This window comes from Rhinatrema bivittatum, chromosome 14 (genome assembly GCF_901001135.1).
Source record: "Rhinatrema bivittatum chromosome 14, aRhiBiv1.1, whole genome shotgun sequence".
In the NCBI taxonomy this organism is placed as follows: domain Eukaryota; kingdom Metazoa; phylum Chordata; class Amphibia; order Gymnophiona; family Rhinatrematidae; genus Rhinatrema; species Rhinatrema bivittatum.
The window spans coordinates 57,011,477-57,023,293 of NC_042628.1; the positions used below are offsets into that span (position 1 = coordinate 57,011,477).

Below are 11,817 nucleotides of genomic sequence, written 5' to 3' on the forward strand. Positions count from 1 at the left end.
ACATTTAGGAAAAGACTAAAAACTTGGCTTTTCAAAAAAGCATTTCCAAGCCTTGAATAAAACCTCCTCTCACTAGCACTAACTCGTATGCAATAATGGAATGTAAACACGAATCAACCAACCTCAAACCCTCTCTCACTAATTCCTGCTGAATATTTATCATACTATTACCATTCACAACTGTCATATTTATTCATTTGATTACCTATGTACTGTTTCATTTTTCACTTGCTATTCTAATGTATCAATAGGCTGAAATGTAAATATTGTGCTGTTCAATTTCTCCCCTTCCATCCCAAGTTTATTTTCCTTGTTTTTTGTAACTTTCCCTCTCCCTTTTTCTGATTCACTGTATTTAAAGTTCAAGGTTCTTATTGAAAATATTGTTTTTTACGTTACGTTATGCTTTACACTCCTTGTTATTTGTAAACCGGGTTGATGTGATGCCTATCATGAAACTCGGTATAACAAAAACAATAAATAAATAAATATATACTGCCTGTTGGAATGCATGTTATGCCCTGTTTCCTCTGGCTCTGCAAACTGAGCTTAATAACACTGGGTACAAGGCCATATGGTCTTAAATGAGGTTCTGAGGGGGGGTTAGATTAGGGGGGGATGCGCGGTCTGTCTGTGGTATGCATGCGGTATGAATGAGGATGCTTTGGAGCTGGGTATTTGGGGTGGGGGTGGTAGGGTCAGGAGTGCATGGAGGATATAAAAACAGAAAACCGGGGAGTACGTTGACAGAGGATTGGTTGTTGAACTACACATTTTTGTGCAACGCTTGTATTGTATGCAGGTTTTTTTTCTGTTTGCATCTGCTATTGTTATCTCAGATTTGTGTAGCGTCTTCCTATTAATAAAAATTATTTTGAAAAAAAAAATTGACATAATGTAACTATCCTTTCATATTTTTTTGCGTGCTTGTGATACTGTCTTGGTACACTGTTTCTGAATTTGCTATTGGTGTAATTGTATCTGAACACTGACAATTTTTAAAGTAACTCACTTTGAACTCTCTTTGCTGGAAAAGCATGTCACAAATAAACAATGATGATGAAAAACTAAACAAAAGATTTCACTAGCAATGTATTTATTTTCATAAAATGTACAAAAGCCCTCTCATGTCTTATCTCTGTTCTCAGTGCCTCGTACGGAAACAGACGTGAATGGCCTTTCCTGCCCATCCTGCTATTCTCTGTCATCTCATACCTGCGACAGGAAAGAGAACACAACCTGTAAGGGAGCAGAGGACAGGTGTATCGAGTATGACGTGACAGTGAAAACAGGTAAGTCTAGTGAGGCCATAGTCTGCAGGGTATGTCCTGCTGGAATGCACAGGGTTGTAAGCAGCCCTGGTCTTTTGCTCCTCGAGTTTTCAGTATCCTGACAGTCACAGTATCAGCAGGCTAATAACATGGTCATAGGGATTCTAGCATGGTCTCAGGAATAATGGCAAAATAAATGGTTGCAGATAACGCAATCAAAAAGATGCTGATAGCATGATCTCAGCAATGCTGTTCTCCCAGTAGCAGAGAGATATTAGTAACACGATCACAGGGATATTGATAACATGTTTGTTTATCTGCACAGGTACAATGGAGGCGAAAAGTGCTGTGCATGGATGTGCCACCAGAAACCTTTGTGAAAGCAAGGACAACCCTGCCTATTACAAAGACAACTATGAGATGAACTTTAAGTGCAGCAGCGGCACCCACCCTCAGCTTGGTCTCTTCCTTTTAGCTGTCACAGGGCTTATCTTTCTGAAAGTCTTCTCTTAATCATCTCTTCCTTCCTGGTCTTGCTGGGCTCCTCTCCTAAAGGCTTCCTTCAGCCCTCTCTGGGCACCTTCTAATGAAGCTTCTCTCTTTATGGCCTCTTCCTTCTTCTTCCCTGGGCTTTTGATGAAGCTCCTCTTCTAATGGTCTCATTCTTCCAGTCCTCACTGGTCTCTTCCTGATGAAGCTTCTCTCTTCACGGCCTCCTCCTTTCACTCCTCACCTTCTGATTGTTCTCCTAATGGCCTCTTCCTTCCACTCCTCGCTGGACTCCTGATTAAACCTCTCTCCCAATGGCCTCGTCCTTCTTTCCAGTCCTCACTGGACTCCTGATAGAGCTCCTCTTCCACTTTCTGCTGAGATAACACAGGAGAAATACCCAGCAGCTTTTCAGACCACACAACCCATGCAGCTTGTGGTTTCTTCTCAGTTCCATCTGTGGTTCCTTACTAAGCTCAGCATGCTAAAGATTGCCCTACATGCCTTGTCTGCTAATTGTACAACAGAATCTGTTCAGTTTCTGAATGGCTTTTTATTTTGTGCACATAAGTTCAATATGTTATTCAGTAAAATAACTTTAAAAAGAAAATTATTGTGAAACAAACAGCATGCGAAACAGAAACGTGTAACATTATTTCACATGCAAATATTAAAATGCAAGAACAGGCAGGTCCATACTGATGAAAGACACTCTTCTCAAACATTCCTTACAAAGCCATAAAAGATCCATTTCAATCAGAAACTCTGTAACCTGCCTCAGACTTTCCGAAATAGTGACTCAGTAATCACTGGCAGGTAAGGAGCTTTTAGCCTGCCCACTTGTCCCTGCCTACTGTTCACTGCAGGCCCTACTCATTCTCATGTTATCTGCCTTCCTCGCACTCTCCAAGCGAGCTTGAATTGTGGATCTGCTTTGGTTGTCACCATCCTTCTATGGTGGCTCTCCTGGATTCCTCCACCCTTCCAGTAAAGGAATATTTCCTCCGAGCCCACTTCATTTCAATATTCTATCATATCCCTTTGCCTTGAGCTATTTTTTTTTTTATTTAAAATGCTGCCTCCTTGTACTTTTATTGAAACCTGCCAGATAGTTGAATGTTTCTATCATATCCCCTTTCCCTTCTTTCCTTTAGCAAGTTCCTTAAGTTTCTCTATTTAGCAGTTTTGCTGCAGGCCGTGTACCATCTTTGAGGCAGCACACAGTACTGGGGTCTCACTGGTGTGCTGTAAAAGAGCAGTGTTTCTTCCTTTTTCCTACTGGTGACTGCTCTCCTTATGCAGCCAAACACACCTAATGATGTAGCATTGCTGAAGTCTGTGCCCGGCTGTGGAAGATTAAACCAATGTTTTATGGCTTCATAATAAAGACTGAAAGGAAATTTGTTTTCACTGCAGGAGCGTCAGTCCTTTCCTGTGTGTGTGTCTTACCTTTTGAACCTGAAATAGGATAAGAGCAGCTTTTGAATGTATCTCATTGTGGATTTATTTCATTTATTTAATAGATTTATTAACTGCCTAATAATATCCAACCACCCAAAACAGTATGCATAGCTGAACTAGTGATATACTAAATCAAAATCAGCAGTGTCATTTAAACTACAGCCTATGCCACTGGTAAGTGCCCACTCCTCAGTACACCAATTTGAAGTCGGTGGGACAAATTGAAAAAGCATTTTAGAAACCAGCCTGCTGTCCTCTCTTCCTGCCAGATTAATTCACTGATGTCATAATCTGGGCAGTGATCTCAGCAACAGATCGGAGAAGACAGTTTTCTTTATTTTTTTTATAATACTTTTTATTTCAGAGTCATTTACAATAGATACAAAACAAGCAATAATGCAGCATATCAAATAAATATTTTACACAAGTGACCTGATCGGCGCAGTACTCTGAAAGCGGTCGCCCCTGCATTAATGCAGACCAATGGTTTAGCTAAGTAGGTCCTGTTTCACTAAGCTTTTGCCCCAGTACATACAGAATAAGAAAAAATCCTTCATAAATCAGGCCCACAGCTTGTTGGTTTTTCACAGTTGTTGATGAAAAGTAAACTTCTAGCACCTACTTGAGTCTTATGTTTTTCATTTCCAAATAACAGCAAACACTACCCCTTCTCCAACATCCAGGATCCCCAGTGCTAGGTTCAAAGGATTTGATCAGGTATGAAGGTAAATATTAGGAATCTAGAGGGCTCCACTAGCACACACACACACACACACACACATACTTTGACAGATTCACACTTACACTCCCGTTCCCCAACTTCACAATCCATAACCTCTGAACAGTAAATGAAGGTGATTAAAATAAAAATATTAATTATGACATGCAAATGTTTCCTTACGATACACCTGAGGTTTCATTGCCAAAGCTGTGGAGGAGCACCTCATACTAGAATGGCAGGGTGCAGTGCTGTCGGGCAGCTCAGGACTGTGGGTTGCTGAGGAAGTGCTGCCCGGCAGCACTGAGGTGTATTGGCAGAGCTGTGGGGATTGGACTAGCAAAACGTTTCTAGTTCATTTATGTATAATCAAATAGATACATATTTACACTGTTGCCCAAACATATATTTACATATGCAATTTTGAAACAATTTCTGCAGATAAAAAATCATTTTACCCTCATTATCGGCACTCTTAACATTTCCCTCCCTCAGTATGGCTAAAATTCTGCACTTTGTTTCGCAGGCGCTTTTGGCAAACTTATTTATTTATTTATTTATTTACGGGTTTTTATATACCGAGGCACGTTTGCAAAACATCACCTCGGTTCACAATGTAACATAACTGAGCAACAAGCTTTACAATAATAACATTTTTTAACAGGGAGGGGGGTAAACAAAGGACAGGAGTAGATAATACGAGAATTATATACAAATGTACATGTTAGTTTTTACAAGGGCGTTCATCAATGCAATCAGAATAATTAGCAGGGGAAAGTAATTAGGGGAGGGGAAGGGGGGAGTATATCCACAGTGGGTGGAAGGATGGGGAGAGTAAGCAGAAAGGGCAAGAGTTCAGTCGGGAGGTCATGTCGCATCTTTGGAGGGAGTCAATTCGTTAGTCCGGGTACGCTAGTTTGAACAGCCATGTTTTAAGATTGTGCTTGAATTTTTTGTGGGCAAGGTTCCTGGCGTAGTTGGGAAGGCATTTTTATTCCAGTGGGCAGTGCCTGCAATGATGAATGATCGCTCTCTAAAGGTGGTGTGTTTCATGAGCTTAGGAGAGGGAGTCTGGAGTTTGGCCTGGTGGGGCGTTCTTGTGGGTCTGGTCGGAGTGTGAAGCAGGAGATGTTCTGGGAACCATTGCATGTCATGGTTATGAATGGCTTTGTGTATGAGCGTGAGTACTTTATATACTATCCTGGAGGTTACAGGGAGCCAGTGTAATGATTGGAGGACGGGAGTGATGTGGTCATGACGGTGAGTATTGGTAAGGATGCGTGCAGCAGCATTTTGTAATAACTGTAGCGGTTGTAGAGTACTTTTTGGTAAGCCTAGGAGGATAGCATTGCAATAATCAAGTTTGGACAGGATCATAGCTTGCAGTACTGTGCGGAAGTCAGAGGAGTGAAGAAGAGGTTTGATTCTCTTCAAGGTGTGGAGTTTGAAGAATCCGCTTTTTATAGTGGCCGAAATGAATTTTTTGAGGTTAAATTGGTTATCTATCATAATTCCAAGGTTGCGGACTTGTAGGGTAGGAGGGCAGCTGGGGGGTGGGGGGGGGGGGGGGGGGAGAGACTGCGTGAGGGGTTGTTAGGAGGAGAAAGAATGAGTAGTTCTGTTTTGTTAGTATTGAGTGCAAGGAAATTATTGGAGAGTAGTTTATTTATCTCAGATAGAGCAGAGTTCCAGATCTTCATTGCATTTGTAATGGAATAATTAATAGGAATGAGTATCTGCACGTCGTCAGCATATATAAAGTGCTGGATACCCAGTTTAGAGAGGAGATGGCAGAGGGGGAGGAGGTATATATTAAAGAGTGTTGAAGAGAGGGATGAACCCTGTGGTACTCCTTGAGATAGTTTGACAGGGTTGGATTTGTTACAACCAATTTTTACACTATAGCTTCTGTCGCTAAGGTATGATTGGAACCATAGTAAGGCTGTGCCAGCAATGCCAATTTCCATGAGGCGTTTGATGAGTGTGAGGTGATTGATGGTGTCGAATTGCCGCGGAGATGTCCTAACAGTGCAAGTATGTGGGATTGTCCGTTGTCCATGGCTTTAAGTATGGATTCTGAGAGTGTGATGAGTAGCGTTTCTGTGCTATGGTGTTTGCGAAAACCATATTGGGATGTGGAGAGTATATTGTGTTCATCAATGTATTCGGTGAGTTGTTTGTTGATAATCTTTTCCAGTATTTTGGAGAGGAATGGGAGGTTTGATACTGGGCGATAGTTGGCTAGTTCATTGGGATCCAAATTAGGTTTTTTGAGAGTGGGTTTGATAATGGCATGCTTGAGTTGCTCTGGGACTTGGCCTAGAGTAATGGATTTGTTCAGGATGTTTGCGATGTGTTTGGCTGTGGTAGCCGGGCTCGTGAGTAGTATGTTGGTGGGCAGGTTGTCTGAGGGGTAATAGGCCGGTTTGATTTTTTTGAGAGTGTTTTCAATTTCTAGTGCAGATGTGTTTTCGAATTTCAATAGTGAAGAGTTTGGGTTTTTTGTGTGTGGGTGTGATTGTATGCTTTGATTGGTGTCGTCTATTGGGGTGTTTTTAGGTGCTGATGGGTTTGGGGAGCCAGAATGAGCTGTGAAGCGTGCCATAATGGTTTCCACTTTAGAAAGGAAGTAAAGATGCTAGATTTCTCGCATTTAGTTTCATCATCATTGTCAGGGTTGCATCTGTCTGGAGATGTAATGAGCTGTTTACGTATTGGAAGAGGGCTTGTGGGTTGAACTGGAATTGATGGATTCTTGTGGCATAGAAATCTTTCTTTGCTTTTTCTGTGGCCTTCCTGTAGGTGTGTAGATGGGTGCGAAACTGTGATAAGGTGGTTGGGAGGCGGTTCTTTCGCCAGGTTTTTTCTAATTTACGAAGTTTCAGTTTCATGGTTTTAAGCTCATTTACATACCATGGTTTTTTGTTATTCTTTTCTAAGTTGATTTTTTGGTTTGAGAGGGGCAGAGTCTATCTGCTATGTTGGTGGTGATTTGGAACCATGAAGAGGTAGCGGAGTTAGCATCTGTAAGGTCTAGGTTAGGTAGTTCCTCTGAAAGGGCCTCTATGATATCTTCGGTTTTAGCCTGTTTGCGAAAACTAATTGTTTTTGTAGGTTGAGAGGATTGGGGGGAATCTTGTATAGTGCACCATGTGTCAATACGGTAGTGATCTGACCAGGGAATGGGCGTACAAAAGGGGTGGTCAGCTTGGATTAAGGTGTTAGTAAATATAAGGTCAAGGGTATGACCCGCTTTGTGCGTGGGGTTAGTCACGATCTGTTTGAATCCAAGGGCATTCATAGCTAACAATATAGTTTCGCATGATGTGGAGAGGGGGTCACAATCAACATGGAGATTGAGATCTCCGAGAATGATGGCTGGGTTGGCAATATTTATATTTTTTGAGATGTATTTTATGAGGGGGGGGGGGTAGTCACAGTAAGAGGAGGTACCCGGGGGGCGGCTTTTTCAGGTGATGGGAAGGGAAATAATGTACGTGGATGGCATTTTCAGCTTCTACATGAGAAAAATAGCCGCAGCGAAAGCAGATGCAAAAGACCAGGGCAAAATTCAAAGCAAAAGGATAAGCCCATATCAGCTTGGAAAACTGGGGCGAGTTGGCAGGTTAAATGCACCCACAGACTCTGAATGCAGATAATTCCAAACTGCCTCCTTAAATCCATACAGAAATAAGGCAAGAGCCTGGATTCTGAACTCTGCATTAAGTACACATAATTCTCGTTTTAAGGTAGGTTGCCCCAGCATATGCACCAGCTCCCTCAGAGTTTCTGCTTACAATTGAAGATACAACCTCAGGGGTTTTTTTTTTTTAACTTTGTTTTAATTAGAAACATATATGTGTATAATCCAATAACATATGAAAAAGCCAATAGAACTGCAACAGATTCTGTACATGTCATGTCAACATATAACCATGGTAAAGATCCATAATAAAATGACAGGAAAAGAAAATCAAAGTCCATGCCATACTATATTTAACGCAGTTCTTGTACTCTGATAAGAATATGTATTGTACACCTTTATCAAATATGTATTTAAATGTATTGACATTGCTAACTATGAGTGTCTGTCTACAAAATCATTAAACATATTAACATAACCTTCGAATTGCGATGTCTACTGCTGTTCATATCAGTAGCAAGCCTGCTTCATTTGAATAAAGAGGACAAGGTGGATAAAAATAACTCACGCTTTCCCTTCAAGGACTTTGTAACTTTCTCATAAGACATTACCTTTGTTGTTTTAGAGAGCCATTCTTACAGTCTGGTCCATCATGCATTTTCCACTTTCTGGCTAATACAGTTCTAGCAGTTAGAAGTAAATGTCGCACAAGCTATGTATCTATTCCCAAAAACCCATCTTCTAAAAACCCTAGAAGGTATTACATTCAGACAACACCCAACAAGGCATTGATGTGTGCAGTCTGGGTAAACAAGCATCGGAGTAACTTGCTTGATGTGTCAGTTACTACCCATCACCATTAAGCCTTATGCTCACTTTAGATGCAACTGCAACATTACTCTCTGCATCAATGACAGGGGATGGCAGGAAATTTGAATCAAACAGTTACCAACAAGGGCCCTGAACTTGGTTGATGAAACAGATAAGTATGGGAAAATAAGTGTGGAAGCTTGCTGGGCAGACTGGATGGGCCGATTGGTCTTTTTCTGCCGTCATTTCTATGTTTATGTGTTTCTGCATTCATTCTTTTGAAACAAAAATGAACAAATGTACCTGTTTTTGTTTTGTATCAAACAAAACTAATTCAACACCCAAAACCTGAAATTTTTCATTCTTATTTATTTTCTGCAAATAGTGCACACAGTTTGAAAACTGTGCGCACTATTTGCCAAAAACAAATATGAAAGAAAAAACAAAAAATTAAAACTTATGAAAACATAAAACATTAAAAATATGACAAACAAAAACCAAAAAAATAAACACATTTTTTGGTCATTCACATCCCTAGATGGTACAGGTCTGAGATTTAAAGCAACCTCTAAACTTGTGAGTTCTTTAATCTAAAGAACTGCCTGAATCTTGGAGTATTCCTACCACGTATAGATTAGTATTGTATCCACTCCAACAGAATGGTGATTCCTATGTCGTCATATGAAACAATTTTCAGGTAGTCAAATATAGCCTACTGAATATCTTTTATTGTACTCTACGTAACTTGGTCTTTAAAGAATTTTCCACTGTTGCTGATTTAAAGAGAACCTGACCAAGCACTGTATAGATCAATATAAGGATTTGTTTTACAGCCTCTTTACCTCAGGGTTATCTTACATATTTTTGACAGTACTGCCTTGCATCCGGTATTCTTAAACAGACATATTTCCTGCTAATGAAAATTTACAAAGGGATTATAACCCTTAGATATTCCAATTTCTAGTCTACTGTTTGAAAAGGAAATCTAGTTATAACTCATTCTGATCTAAACCTATAGCTGAAGCTTCTCTCTTATCTGCATTGACTTTAAACTCAGTACTGTTGAAAATTATTTTATCTTCTTTACTAGATAAGGGGTAGATGTTGTTGGGTCCTCCATAGAAATCAGGGTGTCAGCGTAGATACAGATCTTAAGGTCAATTCAACCAGTGTGAGGATCCTGGTTGCAATGCAACCCTCCTGCCTGCAGGGGCTCTCATTGGAACACAGTCTGAACTGCACAGGCTTTGCTTGAAGATTCACTGACGCATCAGTGCCATCCATAGAAGCCTGCCTCACTCACAGTGCATTGCCTCAACTTGGGTCTATCCAGAGTCCTTGCCATGGCCCGCTTTAGTCCTTGTCTTGTTTCCTTGTTGTTCATTGTCTTGCGTAGGCCAATAATTTGGCTTCCTAGTTTATGTGTTTCTTTGACATTGTTCTGTTCTTGTGTGTGCTGACCCCTTTGTTCATTTCTATTTATTTGTCTTATCTTGTGGGCACCCTTGTGTTTGTATTTCTGCTCCAGCCCTGTTCTGTCTTGGTGGGTGCCTTCCAGTTCCCCTGCCAGCACCTCAGGTGAAGTCCTACCATCGCCAGAACCTGAAGGCTAAACCTGAAGGGTAGGTGGCTGGTTAGGCAGAAGATCTGGTCCTGCACAACCCACACCAGCAGAAGCCCACTATCCCTCAGAGCAGCACTGCTCTGTCCTAACTTGGTTACCCCTAACCCAAGCTCTGATAACCAGCACTTAAAAATGTTATATTCTTATTGTTCTGTACATTACAAGCAAATAGTTTTATTAAGACAAACAATACGAGTGACAATGGGCATTCCTGTCTAGTGCCCCTGAATAAATTCAACTCTTCAGATTTAAGTCCATTAACAAAATTACAACTTAGAGTTACTATACAGAGCTCTAATCTAATTTACAAAATCAGAGCTCTTGTTAGGGTTTTCTTAAACAGTTAAACATGTATCTCCATTCAACCCTGTCAAATGCTACCTTTTTATTTATACACCATGGGGGTCAATATTCAAAGCCATTTAGACGGATAACTCACAAGATATCTGTCTAAATGGCTTGGTTTGAATATTTTTCTTGTTATCCAACTAACAGCCTGATAAGTATTTATCTGGCTAAGATTTAGCCAAATAAGAAAGGGGAGTGTTGGGAGAGTTCTGGGGTGGGGAAAAGTTAAGTGAATAACTTAGCCAGCTAACTCCGATATCAAGAGTTACCCAGATTAGGTTTCTGGCCTAACTCTAGATGTGCCTGAGTGCAAGTCTAAAATTATCCAGGAACATCGTCCCTGGATAACTTTGGGGCCGATGCAATACAGTGCGCTTTGCCGAACGCACTAGTTAACCTGCAGTTAGATGCGGGCTGTGTAGGCACAACCTAATTTCCTTATCTCACTTATGGGTGAGTTAAGATCAGCCATATAGAAGGGGGATAGCTTAATAGACAACATATCAAATAAAAATAGAACCCGTGGTAAAATGTTCATCTTTATTGTTGAAATTCTATTGAACCAAGTTAACGAGAAGGGCAACCATTTTTTAGGTCCTGTTAAATGTTGCTCCTCAGAGGTAAGTAATTCAGTGAAAATAATTGGACTAAATTAGCAGCTAAGACCACTCCTAGATACCTCAAGTGAGGTGAGAGCCCATTGAAAGGGAAATATCTCAGAGATCTGGGAATGGTGCACCCAGGACAGACCCAAGTTTAATATTTCTCACTTGTTCATATTAATTTTCTAGCCAGAAACCTGAGTGAAGTCAGCAATCCAATCAGAAAGATTCTTTAATGATAGAAGAGGATCTCTAATGAAAAGAAGATCATCAATGAAGAGCACTGTCTTATGCACTTGCCTCTCTGCCCCTATCATTCCATGGATATTTGGGTGAGATCTAATCCCACAGGCTAAAGGCTCTAGAAAAAGAACAAAAAGCAAGGGTGATACAAGATAGTCTGTCTAATCCCCTTCTCAAGACAGAATCGAGCAGAGGAGCTGTCATTGACCCTAATTTGGGCCCTAGGAGATGAATGTAAGCTGGTAATCCAACATAATATTTTAGGCCCGAAATTCATTCTGGCGAGGGTCACAAACTAGAAGGGTCATTCTACCTGGTCAAATGCTTTCTCAGCATCTAGTGAGAGCAGAAAAGAGCTCGGTTAAGGATGTTTGCCTTGTAGATCAGGCTAGCTGCACGTCTGATATTGTCTGCTCCCTGTCAGCCATGTTGTATTTTTAACAACCTCAAAAAGAATTTGACTTATCTGAGAGATGGTGTGCATTCAGAGAAGTACACATTTATCTCTCATTTGTAGAGGAAAATATGCTGTAAGATATCAAATTGAGATGGGACTTCCTGAGAAGTAATAATGAATATAAGTTTTATTGATGCTGCTGCTGGAATCA

At 40.7% G+C, this 11,817-nt stretch overlaps 1 protein-coding gene across 1 annotated transcript in view; it reads left to right on the plus strand.

Annotated features, from left to right (window-relative positions):
• The window catches only part of LOC115075872 (phospholipase A2 inhibitor subunit gamma B-like), a 120,747-nt gene extending 117,577 nt beyond the window's left edge, over positions 1 to 3,170 (plus strand). Inside the window, exons 4-5 of the mRNA XM_029576749.1 lie at positions 1,149 to 1,292; positions 1,597 to 3,170. Of these exons, the coding sequence (XP_029432609.1) occupies positions 1,149 to 1,292; positions 1,597 to 1,784 (332 nt within the window). The 3' untranslated portion in view covers positions 1,785 to 3,170. The remainder of the gene's footprint in view (positions 1 to 1,148; positions 1,293 to 1,596) is intronic.
• Positions 3,171 to 11,817: the final 8,647 nt, after the last annotated feature.